The sequence below is a fragment of the Diabrotica virgifera genome, chromosome 9 (assembly GCF_917563875.1).
Source record: "Diabrotica virgifera virgifera chromosome 9, PGI_DIABVI_V3a".
Taxonomy (NCBI): Eukaryota; Metazoa; Arthropoda; class Insecta; order Coleoptera; family Chrysomelidae; genus Diabrotica; species Diabrotica virgifera.
This window is the reverse complement of record NC_065451.1, coordinates 201,773,338-201,794,603: the sequence shown is the minus strand read 5'-3', so window position 1 is coordinate 201,794,603 and position 21,266 is coordinate 201,773,338. Positions and strand designations below refer to the sequence as shown.

The window sequence follows — 21,266 nt, the reverse complement described above, 5'->3', positions numbered from 1 at the left end:
ATGTTATAAAGGATTTTCTAGTAAGAATTGCTTAAGGACTCACGTTAGATTGCATACTAGAGAAAAACTTTTTACTTGCGATTATTGTCCCAAGCAATACACCCAAAGGGGTAATTTGCGGAAACATACGCTAATTCACGTCAAAGAGTTGAAATGTAAGATTTGTTCCGAAACCGTTTCAGGAAAGGATAATTTGTTAATACACATGGAGAGTCACGAAGAAGAGAAACCTTTGACATGCGGATTGTGTTCTAAGCGATTTCAAAGAGGTTCTAATTTAAAAGTACACCAGCGATCGCACTGCGGGAAAAAGCCAGTACCTACGTTGATTATTATCTAACAAAGGTACATATGTTTCAAGTGACTGCCCAGATCTCTTTTGTTACACTACTTGGAATATACTGGATAATCTGTGACGGTGGATGATCTAGTTGGAAATTAATCATAGTATTTGTTGTTATTGTTCAATCCCATTTTCACGTTTGTAAACCCCTTTTATTATGTCCTAGTCAATGTGAATATAATATTATTGTTTCATTACGTATTTGTTTGTTTATTCTAATTTGGGTATGAATCTTCCCCTTGTCTTTTTCATTCTAATTTGGTGAGTAGAAGGAAAAAGAGAATATAAAAAGACTCAGAAGGATATCGATAGACCAAATCGAAGAAATAGAAAGGAATAAAAAGAAGACTGTTGAAGAATTAAAAAAATGGGTAAAAGAACCTGGAACGCAATCCGATGCCTGATAGGGCAAATGGATATGAGAAAAATAAGTAAGTACGAGGATTGTTCCTTAACCTAGCGATTTTAAACCTTTAAGTATTCGGGACCTAATTTTGAATCACAATGTTTATGGCGACCCCCTATCTTTCTTTTTAAATTAATAAAATACGACGTATATTATACGTTGACCATACTAATCTCCTTAGTAGAGCGTGTTGTTAGTGTCCTAGACTCTAGACCTGTACCCCTAATATAGAATTTAATTACAGTCGTTCAAAATTACCAATAATAGGTGAATTTATCGAAACCTCGTCGATGCGCTACATCCCATAAAGATAAACTAGCATCTCGGCTAGCCGCGACGTACAATGCTAACCAAATGTTTCTCATCTGCTGTCTGTCATTTCCGGCGAATATCCGGAATTCCGGTTGTTAGCAAATGTGAACAGAATTTTCTGAAACCAATACTTTAGTCAAAATATTGCTTACACTGCTTAATGAGATGCACAGGGCTTCTACTAAGTCAAGTCAAGTCATTTATTCATGTTAATATACGAAAGTACTTACATACGTCAAAAATAGTGTACAACTTTGGTTCACAAATATAAAAACACAAGGCATAATATGAAATAATACATACATCCATTAAGACAAACACTTTCTGGGTTTCTAAGAATAAACAAAGTACAATTCAACAATTCACAACCCAGTTCCAAATATTAAAGTTAAAATTTAAAAATTCATCACTGCTGTAAAACGCTTGACTTAGGGCCGTCCATTAATCACGTGATGTTTTTTTTGCATTTTTTAACCCCCCCTCCCCCTTGGTGATACATTTAGAGGTTTAAGACACCCTATATCACGTGTATTTGGACATTTCGTGATTTTTTATGGACCCCTCCCACCCCTTTCGGTAACGGACGGCCCTTGGCAACTTGTTGTAGAATGTTACATCATAAGAGTTTGGTCCGTCTCTACTTCTTTGGAGCCTGGTGTAGGGCAGTATTAAGGCATGCTTATTTCTGGTTTCATATCGGTGTACATCCTCATGTATTTGATGACGATCTATATTTTGTTTCACATGAACAAGACTCTCTAGAATCAATAGCGAAGGCAGAGTTAGTATGTTCAGTGCAACAAATGCTTGCCGACATTCTTTCTGATAGGACAGGCCAGCAATTATCCTTACTATTCTTCTCTGAATACGAAAGACATCTTTGGCTCCAGCACTGTGACCCCCATGCCAAAATTGCATAGCTGATGTATTAATGACACAGTGCAAAAGGCCTGTTGTAAAGTGAACTGAGATACACACTCAGAAAGTCTTCTAATCAGAAAAGTTGCAGTTCCTAACTTAGCAACAAGGGACCGTGTATGAGCTTTCCAACATAGTCCTACATCCAAGTAAACCCCCAAAAATTTTATTTGTTTGTCTGCATCTCCGGATGGAAGCTGTCTTGTTGAAAAAATCAAAGACTGGGTTTTATTGATGTTTAGAAGCAACATATTTGCTGCAAACCATTGTTCTGCCTTATCTTATGCTTATTTTGATGCCTCTATTGCTGCATTACAATCCCAATCTTTGCAGGTAATAGTAGTATCATCAGCAAAAAGAGTAAATGAACTTATTTTTTTAAAACTAGTGGCTAGTGTACCTAACAATATATCAGTTCACAAAACTTCATGTTACACTGTCTGTCTCGTACTGTCATTAGTCAGAAACGCTTTCGCACCTGTCACCTGTAATCAGTTGGCTTTCACCTTTCTCTTTATGAAGACAGAGAAATCGACTCAACCACCCAGGGCCGGCGATAACGGGCCTGCAAGGGATGCACTGCAGGCGGGCGCCCCTGTTCAGGGGGCGCCAAACTGAGCTTTTTGTTCAGCTGGTGCAATACAAAATATCAATTTAAAAAACCGAAGGGCGCCTATGCTAGTGTTGCAGGCAGGCGCCTTATACCCTAGCACCGGCACTGAACCACCCACATGCTCGTGGTATAGTCATGTGATGCTTTGTGGTATCTTTCTAAATTTCATCCATAGCATCGCCAGGATTTAATATTCAACACGTCAATGCAAGACTTTGAGTCCAAATTTTAAGGGTTCTAACCCATGTAATTTTGCTGGCTTAGCATGTAGAGCTTGTGAGTATAACCTAATTTTTTATCGTAGTCAACCTTTAAATTTTTTACTTTGTCTTCACTAATTATGGTTATACTTATTTTAGGCTTAGAACACCGATGATGCTCTCTATAGAGCGAAAACGTTCTGTTTTTTAATGTAGCTCTTTATTGGGGTTTTCAAATAAATATACCTTTTACACAGAAGATTTTTTTCCTTGATTCTTCAATTTTTTTAAATGAACTGGTAAGGTCTGTCTGTGGAAGATCAGTAATATAAATTAGAAATAAAAGTGGTTCCAATGTTGACCCTTGAGGTAATCCGATATATATTTATTATTAAATATCTTTCAGTCACATAATACTCGACATCCAAAAAACTTATGCTAACACCTTGGCCGATTTCTGTACACGAGCTCGTTCCGATAATAACCGAAGAACCAGGTTCACACCACTTTTTACCCTCTTGTTTTGATTAAGAATCATGGTGATACCCACAATGATAGTCCCTTAATTGACATTCTTGGTCTTCCTCACATTTACGGTTAATCTCTAGTGTGAACTTTCAAATGTCTATTCAAATGTCCACTGTGACCAAATTGTTTCAAACAAATGTCGCATTGATGAGGTTTCTCTCCAGTGTGAACATTTAAATTACTTTTTTTACTAAATTGACGCAAACAAACTTCACAAGTGTGCATTTTTTACCACTTTGTGTGTCTATTTGATAGGAAGTGTCTTTATTTTTAACGTGAACATCCATGTCTATTTAATTTACAATTTTGTATAAATCGCTTAAAACAAATTTCACACTGATATGGTTTTTCTCCAGTATGTATTCTAGAGTGAATTCTCAACGTTGCTCGTTCAGAAAAATGTTTCAAACAAATGTCACAATACGGGTCGTCTCAGGGATCTTCAGAACTGCTCGTACAGCACAAAATATTGAAGCGGTGCGAAATTCGTTACATGCAAGTCGTCGAAGGGATCTTCAAGAACTTGCGTGTAATGAATTTCGCATCGCTTCAATATTCTGTAGTGTGCGACTACTTATGACACTGCCACCTCTTTTTTGTGATCTCGAACCACTACTTTCAAAGTTCCTAACTTAAGTCTTAATAGTCATGTTAGACGAAACTGCAGCGCGGGGCGGCAAATGGTATTGTAAACGAAACGCTCGTGGTACAAGCACAAAAATTTCACCATTTTTGCAATAAACTTTCACAGCAAATACGCGTTGTTCACCATCACGTCTCCATGATAACTAAACTCTCTTCCCACTCTCTAGATTCACAACGTTTATGTCGCAAGTCCGCGTTTCATTGAATCACCTTGTATGTATTTTAATTTTGAAACTTATAAATTAAAGAACTTTTTAAGATGTACAACTTTTATTTGAACCATTTTAAGACATGTTTTATAGGCAAAACATAATTATTTCACTTTTTATGATTTCTAAAAAAAAAAACAGCAAAATCAGCTGTACATCCTCAATGATTTGTCATCAGCTATCCCTTCATATACCTTTTAGAACCTTCAAAAGTCTTTATAAGTTTTTTTCCATCTGTTTTTCTTTCTTTACTGGACTCATAGGTATATATTAATATATATTGAGCCTACTCTCCGCGCCTCCTGACGACAAGATCTCATCGACTGGTTTGCGGTATCTCTTTCTAGGACATTGTATCGAGAAACTAAGATGACATTAAGTGTGAGTATAGGCACGGAAGGGGAGGACAACTGTCGCAGTTTTACTATGCGCAAGAGTGAAACAGCACTAATCCAAATAAAAAGATGGTGTCGTCACTTCGCTCTGTCTATGATAATATATAAGTCTATGACTGGACTCTTTTTCATTTTTACTCAGAGTATTTAGAAACTGTCTTTCGGTCCTTTTCCTTGACGAAGGGAAGGTAAATGCGTGGCCTAAGCGTCCTCTATTTGCTTTCTCCTACTTTCGTCGTCTCTTGTGATTATATATTGTAAAATCCGGAGATATGGGATGCAGCCAGAAAGCAGTTTATTAACGAAAAGCCTTGGATTTAAAATATTGTTTATTATATTTTTATTTCAATTATTCTAATTGTTTAAAAGGTAGTAAACTTTGCATCTGGGGCTTTTCGTTGTTTTCCTCGTAATACGAGAGATGTCGCTGAATTGCGTCTCAGAGGTGGGTTCATTGCATTGCGATGGTTTGCCTTAAATTGGCAGAATTGTTTGTATTTCCTTCAGAGTTGAGACTTCTGAGCTTCACCGATGAGGCATAAGGATGCTGAAATAGCTATATGGAGATGGTGGTCCAACTCTGAATCAAATATAAACAAAACCTGACTCGATCTTCTTTTTTATATCTATGACTGGACTATAGTTCTGCAATGACATTCCACGGCTCCACTTGTACGATGCTTGTTTAAAATCTATACAAAACTGGTGTAATGTATTGTTGTATTCCCAACATTTCTCCATTGTTGATCTCACTGTTGATCGATTTTTTCCTAAAAACCCACACTGATAGTTTCTTACTTGACACTCTTGGTCTTCCTCACATTTACGGTTAATCTCTAGTGTGAACTTTCAAATGTCTATTCAAATGTCCACTGTGACCAAATTGTTTCAAACAAATGTCGCATTGATGAGGTTTCTCTCCAGTGTGAACTCTCGTGTGAACATTTAAATTACTTTTTTTACTAAATTGACGCAAACAAACTTCACAAGTGTGCATTTTTTTACCACTTTGTGTGTCTATTTGATAGGAAGTGTCTTTATCTTTAACGTGAACATCCATATGTCTATTTAATTTACAATTTTGTATAAATCGCTTAAAACAAATTTCACACTGATATGGTTTTTCTCCAGTATGTATTCTAGAGTGAATTCTCAACGTTGCTCCTTCAGAAAAACGCTTCAAACAAATGTCACATTGATAAGGCTTTTCACCACTGTGCATTCTCAAATGAACTCTCAACGTTCCGCTTTCAGAAAAATGTCTCGAACAAATTTCACACTGGTAAGGTTTTTCACCAGTGTGCACTTTTTTATGCTTTATCATATTGCTTATATGAGAAAAACCCTTCAGGCAAACTTCACATTTATAAGGTTTGTCTTCAGCGTGAATTTTCATATGAATACTTAAATTATTTCTTTTATGAAACTCCTTCAAGCAAATGTCACATTTATAAGGCTCTCCAGTGTGCGTTCTTAAATGATTTTTAAGTTGTTCTCTTCGCGAAAACCATTTTAAGCAAAATTCACATTGATCAGCTTTTTCTTCGGTGTGAACTTTCATATGTACTTTCAAACCACTTTTTTGAGTAAACTGCTTAGAACAGATGTTACACTTGTATGGTTTTTCACCAATGTGCATTTTCATGTGGTCTTTCAGATGTGCTTTTTGAGAAAACTGCTTAAGGCATGTTTCACATTTATGAGCTTTGTCATCTGTGTGAAGTTTCATGTGCATATTTAAATTACCTTTTAGAGTGAACTGTTTAAAACAGATTTCACACTTGTAAGGTTTTTCGACAGTATGTAATTTCTTATGCTTTATTCCATTTTTGTCAGCATGGAAACCTAAAAAAGAAAACAAATTAAAAATTGATCTTTTGTGCAAATTACAATTTTTTATTTTTACTGTATGGCAGCAAGAGTACCTTTTAGTACTAGAATATAGTGATGTTGAAAAAGTAACTATTCGTTACAAGTTACTCGTTACTTACGAATACCGAAAGTAACGATTACAATACAGAGAGGTAAATCGTTACTTTGATTACTCTAATTACTTCGTACCAATCGTATCAGAGCGAGTACCTATTTTGATTTTGAGTATTGTATCTACTCGGTTGATATCGGAGTCGGACTGGTATTCCACGAGTGTTCGGTATCAAGTACAGTTAACTACAATTTTATCTATGAAGGGCGAAGGCTATGAAAAGTTTTACAGGATTACAGGGCTCTGAGAAGTAGCTTGGATTGACCGGAAAATATGTAGAAATGATAATATTTCTAGACTATGATCATCATATTTAATTTTACATGTAGGTATGGCACTGTTTCTATTAGACCAGGGCATGTAACACTAAAAACACAGAAATAAGTATATTTTTAAATATACTAGGTACATAGAGACTTAACTTTTTGCATTGTATTTAGGATTAGGATGACGTCTGAAAAAAAGTCTACAATAAAAAAATAAGTGGAAATGCATAATTACACTTTAAAGTGTATAAAACGCATCGAAAAATGCATAAACATGTCAAAATCAGTATATTAAGGCAGCCATATCAGCCAGATTTTCTTATTTCGGGGTATTTGGCTCTCGAAACTATAGATGACGTACCTTAGCAGTAACCCTGGGCAGCAGGTGCTTCCGAGGTTGGTTCTGCTTGCCTAGTCGTGTTCAGTGATCCCAAAAACCCCCGAATAACAAAATCTGACCCTTAATATACTGATTTTGACATGTTAATGTACTTTTTGATGCATTTTATACTGCAATTATGCATTTCCACCCATTTATCTATTGAAAACTTTTCCTGTTTCTCGATTTCCCTAAAAATCATTTATTTTTTCCACCAGTTACTGGTGATAGGCGTCCGTTTTGGGTAGGGCAGCGGTAATTTTAGCGCATAACTTTTTTGTTTTTAACTTTTAAACATTTTGACACTGGATTAATAAATTGTGAGGTATTCGTATTCTAGTAGTGATGTTGATTATACAGTAGAGCGTCGATAATCCGAACTAATTGGTACAGGGGTAGTTCGGATTATCAAATTGTTCGGATTATCGAACATTATGTTCAAAATACATACAAAGGTCATAAACATAGAACATATGTACATATGCACATATACGTTTTAGTTACAAGGAATAAAACACCTGCATAATAAACAAATATATTGTATGTATTTCTGCATAAACAAAACAAAAATCCGCGGTAATATTTTGCCCATATTGTCATATTAAATAAAAAAATTCATTCCGCGATCATATTTTTTAATTATATAATTTTTTTTTTGCGTTCGGATTAGCGATCGTTCGGATTACCAGGGTTCGGATTATCGACGCTCTGCTGTAGTTACTTTCTAGTATCCGTTAGAAATCGTTACTTTTGTATAAAGTAATCTTTTCCAGTATTCGTTACTTTGATTACATACTTTTGTTACTTGTGTATTTGAGTACCGGTGATCATACCGAGAATCGCATTTCTGTGATACTGTACATTACATACTAACTCACAAGTGAATGAATCCGGTGTACAGTAAGGGAAAAAACCCTTACTGTATAATATAAAGTAAACGGTACGTGAGTATCGTTACTTACTCGCGAGGTTACCCAAACAAACTCCATCAATCAACCTTCGCTTTGTTTGTTATTATAGAAACAACACCTTCTTTAACGACCTAATTATGCCTAAATTATATACAATTTTGGATACATATTATATTATACAGTAAGGGTTTTTTTTCCCTTACTATACACCGGTTTATCTCTGAAAGATAAATAGGCGTACCAGTTTTCATTTTTCTAAATAGAAGAGTTCCGGAGGTATTAAAAAAACTAATTACAAAACGCCATCTTCAAAGAGCTCTAGGTAGGAGCATTCTCCTAGAGCTCCCTTAGGAAACATTTTTTTACTAGCTGAATTGGGTTAAATTGGCTTAAAATTATCCGAGGTTTCTGGACACCCTGTATACACTTTGCGTAGAAAAAATCACCCATACACAGTTTGGTTTTCGGCAAGCAGTGGGTGAGAGAGAGCCCTTTAGCATACAAGTGATAGTTCAATGATGTAGAGACATGAATTGGGATAATATCTATGCATGCTACATTGATTACCATAAATCATTGACTACAGTAATCAGTAAAACATGACAAGCTGATAGAGATAGAGATCTAAGAACAATTACCAATCCTTATTGGAATTGTAATCGAACATCGTCTATCCATACAGTGGCAAAAGAATCCGATATCAAAATCAAATGTGGGATTAAACAGGGATGTATAAGTATAACCTCTGCTGTTCAACATATCGACGCACAGTGGTTCCAAATGCCGAAAACGTGGTCATGAACCTTTAAAAACGTATATTGTTTATATATTTTAGAATTACTTTCGTTCTTAAAGGTTTTTGACATCGTTGATTACGAATATGCCATTCTTTTTTCTGAAAAACAAAATGGCGGATTCAACATGGCGGAGATAAATTGAAAATATCAATTAAAAAGGAAATTTTTTTATCAAATTTGGTAGGTTAAGGTCGCTGATTACAAATCTAACTTTACTTTTTTTTTAAACAAAATGGCGGATCCAATATGGACGAAAGAAATTCGAAAATTTTATTTTAGCCGCATTTTTGATTAAAATTTTATATTATAAGGAACTTTTGGAACTGCTGATTACCAATACATTTTCTTTATGAAGTACAATATTCAGAACCTATTACAAATGTACAACTGCCCATACATACTCAACAATCGCCAGAATTATGTAATATGCGTAATTTCCCACTTTTGTATTCAAATAATTGCCAGCAATGCATAGGCAGTTATAGGCAGCTAAACCAAAGTGATTCTGTATCTCCGTACTATATATTTTAAGATTAATAAACATTAGTCGCAGAATTATGCAGAATTTTGTACTTTTTGAATGCATCTTTACAAAATTTTAATTATTTCAAGTATATTTTCACTATTTATGCATTAACAAATTTAAGGAATTTATTGTTAATAAATGTTGATTTAAGTTACATCTTACATTACTACATACTTAAAAAAGAAGAATCTGCTTTACAGCGATAAAATTGATAAACTACAAAACGTTTTACAGCGTTTTCAATATACGCGCTCTTTTTCACTTTCTCTGCCGGCCAATATAACCCCGGACATGACCCACTTGTTCCTGAGTTGTGAACCACAATACATCCAGTCTGATCGTCATACCTGCGTATTAGGACTCTACGATAGTATGAGAAAACAACTGTAAACATGAAAATCCCTAAATAGGGACTCCTTTTTTTGCCTCATGACCACGTTTTCAGCATTTGGAACCACTGTGCGACGGTTAAACTGCAAAACGTCGTAAGTCGATTTTTAGTTCGTTATGACTCTTATACTTTGTTGGTTTATAATTTTACATATCTTTTAAACTACGGAAGCTTGTAAGTCAATATTAAAATTTAGCTAATACAGTGGAACCTCGATAACTCGGATTAATCGGGACCGCGGCCGATCCGGGTTATCGAAAATCCGGGTTAGCCGGAGAATATGGTAAAAATTAATAAAATACGGTATACTTACAGATAAACTCCGTTAGAATTGAAATAACATAAAATATATATAAGTATGCACAGTACCTACACATCTAAATTACTAAAAACACGCAAACACAAATGTAAGCAAACGGAAGCGAACTGTACTACACACAATACAGTCCCCACAATCGGAACGATGTTATGTTATTTAAGAACAGTGAAAACTAAAGACCATTGTTTAAAAAAAAATTTAATAGTCTTTTAGTCTTTTTTAAACAATGCTAAGACAGTTTGAAATAAATATGTAAAGGAATACTACAGACAGGTGCCTGTTGTTTCTGCCGGCGTGTGCCATGAGTCATTTTTACTATCGTATAGTTCAAATTTTACAAATACAAATTACCTCTCAAATATTATATTACATACATTTTTATTGTTGAAATGTTTATCTGATAATTAACTATTTTGATAAGAAATAAGCCACAATTAAATTGAAAAATAATTTTGTTAACGTTTCGACGCCCAAATCGAGTGTCGTTGTCAAAATACAAATGTACTGAAACAGTCTCAAATTCATCGCCTTATAAATGAACCAGTCCGTCCCTGTAGTGACGAATGAATTAGATGAAGTGTTATACTGCGGAAATTTTCTTTTAATATATCCCACGATATGTGATGATAATATATTTTTCGTTTGCCGTCCAAATACCCAGAAAGAATACGCTGTTGTGTGTTTCGGCTGGTATCAAAAGAATTAAATGACTTTCTGAGACATAAAGACTGGGAAATATTTATGTTACAGTTGAAATGTTGATATAATAAATTCTTTAAGCATTGATAAAATCGTCGAGTGCTTGATTTCTCAAAAATGACCGTTATAATTGAGTCAGCGATTTCGATGAGAAACAGAGATCTGTTTATGGAAAATAAGCATTTTTCTATTGGCTAAGAAGAAGAGTCATAGCATCTGTGGGATGTTCTGATTATCATTTTCTCGCTATCTTATTAGCAGAAAAATGTTTGGGTAATTATTATTGGACAAAAGTATTCGATGGTTGCCAGAATGGGAGGTGAATTCTGTTGCTAGAGAGAAAAAATTCTTGTCCGGAATTAGGACAGGAGATCAATTAAGTTTCAGCGGACATGCAGTGAGCAAGTCCAATTTTTGTTGTCTGTGCCAAAGTTAGGCTCAGATGGAATCTTGAAAGATTCTGTAGTGCAAGTCGCAAGTGCGATGTGTTTGTCATAGATACCATACCGGTATATTTTTTTTGTGTTAATGTTCCGGTAAAATAAATGGAATAGTGTTTATAGTAGTGGCGTTTAGTATGCCTTTTGCAAGAAGAAATTAACTCGATCTTCGCGGGACGTAGTTCCTGATTTTTTAACTAATAACCAATAGTCTAAACAAATATTTGTTTTATCATCAAGTTGATGAAGAGTGTCACTATAATCAAAATAAGCAGTTACCTTTTTTTAATATAAAACCAGACTATGGATTTTCATCTTTCGTACAAAAAAAGAACAAGTTGTGTAATAGTACTTTAGATCCGAAATTGTAAAGTGTAAGTGAAGTTCGCCGTACCGCCTTACCAGAGCTCCAGCGAGCTATTATACCAGTCCAGCAGCCCACAGAACAATCACCGCAGGTCATCAGGTATATGTAACAAACTGTTTATTTCTTTTTTCGAACTTTTGAAAACGCGAAAGACTTAGTATGCTTATTCCTTTTTTACCAGTTCAGTTTTATTTTTTTTAACAATTTTTCTATATAAATAAACTATGATTATGTTTCAAACTTATATGTCTTTTTATTCTTTTTGCACATCTATCTCTGACCCTTATTGTAATAGAACATACAGACTACCTCAGACATAAATGGTAAGTAACGTTTTCTATTCAAAGGAATACCATTTTGATTATTTTGTTTTATAATGTAATTTTTGTATAGGCATATGGCAATAGATTTTGATTTGTTAATGGCGCCCAATTATTATTAATTTCTTTTCTTTATAACAAATATTATTTCAAAACTCACTCCCTAAATTCTTTAGACTGTATCTACCGGGTACAAAAAGTTATGTAGCACGAATTTTGACAAGCCTATGATCTAACATTAATGTCTAACATTAAAGTATATTTTTATATTTATTTAATTTGTCGTGCTTCAGTACTGAAAATCAAAATGTTTATCTGATGAAAATCGGTCCGGGTTATCGGGGGTCGACTTATCGGGGTTCCACTGTACCATTAAATTTTAACATTGACTTACAAGCTTTCGTAGTTTAAAAGAAATGCAAAATTATAAACCAACAAAGTATAAAAGTCATGACGAATCAAAAATCGACTTACGAGGTTTTGCAGTTTAACCGTCGATATACTCTGAGGAAATCTTTCAAGAAGCAGTAGGATGTTGAAGCCAGAATTTAAATTAATGGAGAATGTATCAATAACATATAGATGGACTACACTGTGGTATTCACTAACAGTTATGAACTTCTCCAATAGTTAATGAATAGGATCACACAAGTAAGGGAGCGTTCAAGTATTACGTAACGCGATTTTTGACCCCCCCCTCTACGTAACGCACCGTAATGGGGCGTTCAAGTACAACGTAACGCAATTTTTGAAGATTTTTGACCCCATTTTTTGAAGTCGAGAGATATGAATTTTCACTAAACATTAAGAAAACATGTATGATGCTCTCTAAGAAGGAACAGCAATTTGGATGAATCAGTATGAACAGTCAAAGAACTAGATAGAACAAATAGAAAGAGTAAAAGCATACACCTACCTTGGTGCAAATGTAAATGAAAACTGAAACCATTCCCTAGAAATCAACTGTAGGATAGAGAAAGCAAGACCTGTATTTAAAAAAATGGCTAAGCTATTCAAATGTCATGATTTATCAATATCAATTAAAATCAGGTTTCTTTTTCTTCTTCAGCCTTCAGTAATCCAACTTTGGACATAGGCCTCCCCCAATTCAATCCACTGTTGTCTATTTTGCGCTACCTGTTTCCAGTTGTGTTCTCCAAACTTCTTTATGTCATCGACCCATCTCATTTGTGGCCTTCCTCTACTTCTTCTTCCTAACCATGGTCTCCATTGTTGTAGTTCGTGATTCCATCTTTTATCCTTCAGTCGGGCATTGTGTCCTGCGAAGCTCCATTTTAATTTGGCAGCATGTTCTCCTGCGTCTTTTACTTTGGTTTTGCTCCTAATCCATGTATTTGTTTTTTTGTCTATGAGCCTCACCCCGAGCATTGATCTTTCCATCGCTCTCTGTACCTTTACTATTTTATCCATATTGGCCTTGGTGAGTGTCCACATCTGTGAACCATACGTAAGTATAGGGATGATACACTGATCGTAAACTCTGGTTCTCAAATATTGTTCTATTTTAGTGTTTTTCAAGATCCAACTCAGTTTTCCAAATCCTGCCCACGCTAACCTTATTCTTCTAGTAATTTCGGCATTTTGATTTTCTTTGTTAACTTTCATTATCTGTCCCAGGTAGATGTATTCGCTTACTGTTTCTAAATCTATGTCGTTCAATGTTATTTTTGTAATGTTCGGTGTATTCGTCATTACTTTTGTTTTTTCCAAGTTCATCTTAAGACCTAATTTTTCCGAAGCTTGAAATAGTTGCGTCATTCATTATGGTCTGTAATTCTTCGAAACTTGTAGCGAATATTATAATGTCGTCAGCATATCTCAAATGACTCAGTTTTCTTCCATTAACATTTATTCCTTTATCTACCCAGTTAATGTCTTTGAACTTGAACGTCTTCAAGTCCCAGTGTGAACAGCTTTGGTGAATAATAACGTCTCCCTGGCGAACTCCTCTGTTGATTGGTATAGCTTTGGTTTTCTCATCTATTTCTATTTTCATTGTAGCTTTCTTATAAATATTATGTATGAGCATTCTGTATCGAGAATCTATCCTGCAGTTGTTCATAGCTCTCTCTATTGCCCAAAGTTCTATGGAGTCGAATGACTTTTCATAATCAACGAAACCAATGTATAAATTCAAGTGATATTCATTGGCTTTCTCTATTAGCGTTCTGACTGTAAGAAGATGATCCGCTTGTACCCTTCGGACCCTTTCGGAATCCTGCCTGCTCTACCGGTTGATAGCTATCAAGCTTCGACGATAACCTATTAGTTATTACTCTCATAAACAGTTTGTACATTTGGGACAACAGGGAAATTGGCCTATAGTTCTTCAGATCTCCCCTGTCTCATTTTTTGAAGAGAATTATTGTCAAACTTCATTGGAAAGAAAGCTTGATACAAAACATGATTGGAAAGAAAGTTTGACAAAAAAATCAGGTTACTACGACTTCATATCTTCCCTTTTACTGTTGAATACCAGCGAAAGATATGGATAGCTGCAACTTATTTTGCAGGGAAAAGTAGTAGGAAAACCACCAGAATAGTGTAAAGGACCAGAAACACAAAGGATTTCTTGGCTGAAAAATCTATATATGTAATAATAATAATATCGCATGGGATTTTTGCCGGGGAGATCCTTTCGGACAGTTCCGGCGTCATTTACATCTTTAACCCTGTTTTAAGTAACTAGTGCCGATGTACACTAGCCCAGGGGGACCGACGGCTTAACGTGCTCTCTGAGGCACGGTGAGACGGCTCGTGTCATTGGAAATGAAAATGGTTTGTCTTTGGCACGGCTCGATCCCACGTGCACTGGCTTATGAGGCCAGCGATTATGCCGTTACTCCACGGCCGCTATTATTATTATCTATATATGTGATTCAACACAACAACCACAGATCTTTTAAGAGCAGCAGTATGCAAAGCAGATTGCCATGATGCTCACCAACATCTGAAACAGATAGGCACTACAAGGAGAAGGATCATTTCATATGAGGAGTTCAGGGAAACAAGAGATTAAATAAATAATATTGCAATAGTATAAAATGACCAAAAGAGCTTCACATCATATCTTGGGTATCACATCACATTCTTCATTATCGTACAGTTTACATTGTTTGTACCTATTTATCATTAGAAGTCATACATACACTGTATTACCATTTGTACCTATTATTTATCATTAGAAGTCATACATACTTATTTGACTTACCTGAGTTATCTTTTTGTTCTGTTTCAAGCTTCAAAACGTCAAGATCTACTGATGTGGATTGCGGATTCTCTTGATGTCCTTCATTACATTCTTCCAACTCTTTCTTAATTTGCATGTTCTCCACAACTATTAAATAGATTAAAATATAATGATTGAATAAAATGATATAATGAATAAATTCAGTAACCACAGGAGAAATTCCAGAAGACTGGAAAAGAGCAATTATATGCCCAATCCAATCCACAAGAAGGGAGAAAAACTCAGCTACAAAAACTATAGAGGCATATCCTTACTCTGTGTGAGTTATGAAGGCGTTTACGTGGATCATAAACTGTAGATTAAGCCACTTCACAGAACAAATCGTAGGAGAATACTGCCGTCCTCAAATAAAATGCGGTATGTGCAGCCAACTTAAAACCGAGAAATCGGCTCTCAAAAGCTTTTTCTCGGGACTCTATAATAGGCACATATATGGCATATTCCAATTTGTTTATTTTGGTGGTAAATAAAATGATACGGCTTTCAGGCATTGCAGAAGCAGAAATAAGGTCACAAGGAAACCACATAGGTATAGCAAAAACTTGATTTTCAATTTTTTTGCAGATACAGTGGAACCTCGATTATCCGTCTCTCCATTAACCGTCACCTCTGTTAACCGTCAGGGTACATACAAAAGTTATATTGACTACATAAGCAAAAATTTTAATGTAAAAAAATAAAAAAAAAAGTTAATTTGCTTTGTGATGAGGACACAAACGGCTAGTCATTGCTGACAGATAAAGAAATCGTTGAAATGGCAACAAAGGCGGACCAAACAGATTCAGAAGCTGACACAGACTTGGAATTTGACTGTAGCTATTTTGATGAATCTATTGTAACTGATAAAGATTTGCGTAAATAATCTAGAGAAGATGCATCGCATATGCAATATTTCATAGAATGGTATTCTCAACAAGAAGAAGCTAATAAAGTAGATTGCATCATCTTGTGCCGATTACCGATCGCAAAATGTGAAGCAACAGTAAAACAAACGAAGATTTCAGAATATTTTAAATCGATTCGATTGTACGAACACAAATCCATCTTATATTGTCAAACAAACCAAACAAATGAAATTTGAGAATTGTACTGTGAATTTTTATTTTTTTTTTAATATTCTGTTAACCGTCTTTTCGATTATCCGTCATACCCTTGGCCCGGTGCCCTGACGGATAATCGAGGTTCTACTGTATTGCGTTTTAATTGAGGACGGCAGAATACCAGGCCAGATTCAGACCAGGACGGTCTACTACTGACCGACCAGCTATTAAAAGTAAAACAAATATTAGCCAAAGCCTGGGAGCACAACATATGATATCAAATCTTTGTAGATTTTCAACAAGTCTATGATAACGTACATAGAGATAAAATATATATAATTATGCAAGAATTTGGTATAACAAGGAAATTGGTAAAGTTAGTTCAAGCCACCATGACACACAGAAGTGCAAATACGAGTTCAAAATGAATTGACAGATTTCTTCCAGATATCTAAAGAGCTAAAGAACTAAAAATGGAATACCAATAAATTGGGAAAATGGCGAATTTTTCTTGAGGAATTGGGAAAAAACTAATGAAACCAGTCATCATTTCCAGAAAAAATATACCAATAACTAAAGGCTCTTACGAACTGGTAAAAAGGACATGAGCAGAAACAAGTAGACAAGATGGAAATGCTAGTGAACGTCCATGGACAATCTAACTCTGCCTGCTAAACGAGCATGCTGTAAACTTGCCCTAAAAACGATAACAAGACTAATTATTATGTTGTACAGGGTGTCCCGAAAATATTGGTCATAAATTATACCATAGATTCTGGGGTCAAAAATATGTTGATTAAACCTAACTTACCTTAGAACAAATGTGCACATAAAAAAAGTTATAGCCCTTTGAAGTTACAAAATGAAAATTAATTTTTTTCAATATTTCGAAAACTATTAGAAAGTTTTTATTCAAAATAGACGTGTGGCATTCTTATGGCAGGAACATCTTAACAAAAAATTATAGTGAAAATTTTATGTGGTTTTGTTCCCTTAAACCCCTCCCAAACTTTTGTGTACGTTCCAATTAAGTTATTATTGTGGTACCGATAGTTAGACACAATATTTTTAAAACTTTTTTGCTTCTTAGTCTCTTTTCGATAAACCAGTTTTTATCGAGATGCTGCTTCTTTTTTATATGTTTACATAAAAATTGTATGGGGGTTTCGTTCCTTTAAACCCCCCAAATGTTTGTGTATGTTCCAATTAAACTTTTATTGCGGTTCCATTAGTTAAACACAGTGTTTTTAAAACTTTTTTGCCTCTTAGTATATTTTCATATTACAAAAATGGTCTCTATAGTCGTACTTAACCATATTATACAAAAAGGTGGTGGATTTGACAAATATTCAAAATATCTCGAAAAAAACTGCCTTTTCGAGAAAGCACTAAGAGTACTAATAATTTGATACGAACATACACAAAAGTTTAAGGGGGTTTAAGGGAACAAAATACCCATAAAATTTTTATGGGGTGTACAAATTTCACTATAATTTTTTGTTAAGATGTTTCCAATGCCACACATCTATTTTCAATGAAAACTCTAATAGTTTTCGAAATATTGAAAAAACTTGATTTTCATTTTGTAACTTCAAAGGGCTATAACTTTTTTATGTGCACATTTGTACTAAGGTAAGTTATTTTTGACCCCAGAATCTGCGGCATAATTTATGACCAATCTTTTCGGGACACCCTGTATATCACAAACAAAATCCATTCTTTTTATTAGTGTCCCAGTTGTAAACTAACTTAAATTTCTGTAGATATTTATTACTAGGATTTTTTGAAAGAAAAAATTCCTTTTATTTTTGTTAATACGGTTTAATTTACATTAATAACATAATATTGATATAATTTTTGTTTAATTAATCATAATTTCTTGTTAATAAAGTTTTATTTATCACCATTAGCTTATTTTATTTCGATTAAGGAGCGTAAATTATAGTTGGGTCATATTGACCCGAACAGTACATTTGTGTAGTTGACTCGAACGGGACAGCAGGGTTAAGTACGGCTCTGGCCACAAATATCCACGGAAAGCACAATAATATTTTCATTAACAAAAAACTGTGTATGTAAAAAATTACATCTTATTTTGATAAAATTAGCATTTACAATCTGTAGCATTTGTAAAAATTCTCTTGATGCTATGCTATGATAACTGAGTTGAAATTTTCTCCTTTTGAAATTGACATTGGTAGGTTTGAAATAAAATTGCTGGATTTAAAAAATAAAGAAGTATGGCGCTCTAAATTTGAACATATTTCTGTTGAATTGGAAATATTGGAGAAGAAAAAATATAATCTTGGAGATGGAAGACATGATCATTTTTCAACTCTTGGAATAGTATTCCTGATTCTTACGGTCAGCTGGAAAAGCTCGCATTTGATGTTCTTTCCGTTTTCGGTTCTATTATATAAATTGTGTGCAAAAAATTTTGTAAAAAATACAATGTTGTAGGAAATAAAAACCCTACAAAACAAAAGAAAATAGAAGTTTCTACAATGATTCGAAACGAAGATATAGCCAAAAAACGAAAAATACTGATTTTAATTTTTTGGGGGGTTTTAGATACCTAGACCCTATTTAGTGTACTAAATTTGGCTCTCAAATCTCTCTCTGCTCTCTTTGAAAGAGCAGATTTGGCTCCCAATTTTTTTTTTTAAATTGTTATAATGTTCATATTTGGCTGTTTGCCTATATAATAAGTTTGCCGATTACTGACCTAGTAGAACACTTAGCAGAACTATGGTGGGACGTCAGTCAGTCGTAAGACCAAGGAAGAGGTGGATAGACGAAGTGATAACCAACGCTAAAGACATATTGAGGGTGGACAACTGGAGGAGAGCAGCCAGGGACAGAGATACTTGGAGGCGGATGCTGGGGGAGCCCAGGGTCCGACTTGGGCTGTAGCGCCATAGGAGGATAGAATAAATTCAGTATCAGAATAATTTATTTACCTTTCTTATCTTCATCATATTCATCTTTATTTTCTTCAATTTTTATATTTTTAATGTCTATTTCGTTGTTTGTTTGGTATAAGTAATTTAAGTCACATTGAGGCTGTATCTTAATCTCAACTGGCAGAAAATCATCTTGTTCATTTTGTATTGATTGTTGTGTACAAATATCTTCAAATATTTCTTGTTTAACAAGGGTTTCGTCCATAATTTTATGTAGACTAATCCACAAGAAAACAACATATAATTACGAACCTTAGGAAAAATATATTGTAATGTAAAAATATGTAAAGTAAAGGGTCTATTTTACGAATTCGCAATCACAACTCAAAAAGTCAAAATCAAAACAAAAGATGTCAGTGTCAAAACCATGTCAAAAAAATGAACTGTCAACGTCAACACGGATGGAATGGCCCCAAGGTCCAAGGTTAATAGATTAGGGCGTAGGTTGTCTCATAACTGTAGACCAATCAAAGGCTGGCTTTTTAAAGGCGGGAATACGTCATCCGTACGACAATTTTAAAATTGCCATAAGAGTCAATGCTAATAAAAGGTTCAAAAACTTAGGTTTTGCAATATATTTTGAGATTTTCTTGGGTATAGGTATATTAAGTGGTTCTTATATTGGTAATTATATCAATTTTTCCCTTAAAAATCAATAGTCTGCTAACAAAAAACTAGAATTCATTTAACACTTATTATGTGTGTTTTAAATGGAGAAAACAATTTAATTAGCACAAAAATCCAAAAAAATAGAAGAAAAAGTTTAAAATCAAAAATACTAATATGTAGGTACTTACTCATTATGTTTTTCGTGGAATGTGCAGCACTTTTATCATTTTTGGTGGTATGCAACAACAAAAGAACAAATAATATAAATAATTTATTATTAGGTTAAAATATAAAAAAGACATAACATAATATTAACATATTCAGACACGAGGAAATGTTTGCTACCTATTTTCTTATGTTTAGAGGCCCATTTATCTTGTAACATTTTATTATCCATTATTGTTTGATAATGTTAAGGTATTTGGGAAATGTCCAAAAGCATTATTTTGTTTCCATCTGGTTCAGGAATTTTGGAGTTGCTTTTACATATAGCTATGCTACAAATGTTACCACCACTCATCTAAAAAATGTTTTATTATTATAACATACAAAACTACATATTATTATGTGTAATATTATAATTTTTAAACTAACTTTACACGGTTACGAAAACACACTTCACAAGTCATTACTGCCTTTGTATAGGACCCAAATAAGTAATTATAGTAATATTGTCCTTATATGCTTAAAAACTCAACAAATATTAAACAAATAAACGATATTACAAGAAAATTCCACAAAAATATACGGAAATATAACCACAAACAACTGTCAAACTTGACTTTGTCGTACGAGTGACGTAGGCATTCCCCTCCCTCTCGCTTTCGCCCACATAGTTATGAGATAACCTAACCCCTATCTATGAACCTTGCACAAGGTCCCTATACAAGGTCTATTTATTAACCTTGGAATGGCCCCAAACAGCGAGCGTCATAAAGTTAGCGAAACGGTTTTTTCAAAGTTGTTACTTTGACTTCTACCATAGCTAAAATAATTGCACCTCGTTTGCGGATAATTGTACCATTCAAAATTTCATTTGCGGATTTTCCGTTTTCGAGATATAAGCAAATCAAAAGTGGAGATTTCGGCGCAGCGCTAAAAATAAATGTCGATTTTCAGGGTATAAAATGCCGTAAAGTCACTAAGGCCCGGTCTTTTCACCTCCGGATAAAAGTTATTCGGAGGTTTATTTGACATATTTACATGTAATCTGCCGGATAAAGTTCCTAATAAATATTTATTCGGAGGTGAAAAGACCGGGCCTAAGTAACCATATCACCTAATTGCACCTCGTTTGCGGATTATGAATAAACTGGTTTTAATTGAAAATTGTGAAAATTGAAAATGTTATAAAGTAAAAACGATCTTAATGTTGGTTGCCTATATTGTAGGGGCAAATGAATGCCAGAATAATT

At 34.4% G+C, this 21,266-nt stretch overlaps 1 protein-coding gene and 1 long non-coding RNA gene across 2 annotated transcripts; both read right to left on the bottom strand.

Annotated features, from left to right (window-relative positions):
• Window positions 1–3,149: 3,149 nt before the first annotated feature.
• LOC114334089 (zinc finger protein 664) lies at window positions 3,150–19,591 on the bottom strand. Its single transcript, XM_050661517.1, has 3 exons — window positions 19,240–19,591; window positions 15,201–15,326; window positions 3,150–6,414 (listed from the first exon to the last, which is right to left on the bottom strand). Exons 1-3 carry the CDS (start codon window positions 19,445–19,447, stop codon window positions 5,399–5,401), a joined length of 1,350 nt encoding a protein of 449 aa, XP_050517474.1. The 5' UTR covers window positions 19,448–19,591; the 3' UTR covers window positions 3,150–5,398.
• Window positions 19,592–20,109: 518 nt separating this feature from the next.
• LOC126892086 (uncharacterized) lies at window positions 20,110–20,657 on the bottom strand. Its single transcript, XR_007700671.1, has 2 exons — window positions 20,446–20,657; window positions 20,110–20,371 (listed from the first exon to the last, which is right to left on the bottom strand). It is a non-coding gene; the product is annotated as an uncharacterized LOC126892086 (long non-coding RNA).
• Window positions 20,658–21,266: the final 609 nt, after the last annotated feature.

Excerpts from the sequence above, each read along its gene's own strand:
- LOC114334089 (XM_050661517.1), bottom strand. The coding sequence starts at position 19,447 with ATGGACGAAACCCTTGTTAAACAAGAAATATTTGAAGATATTTGTACA. Across the intron at positions 15,327-19,239 it reads ATATGATGAAGATAAGAAAG|TTGTGGAGAACATGCAAATT; the intron begins GTAAATAAATTA and ends TCTATTTAATAG. Across the intron at positions 6,415-15,200 it reads AGAACAAAAAGATAACTCAG|GTTTCCATGCTGACAAAAAT; the intron begins GTAAGTCAAATA and ends TTTCTTTTTTAG.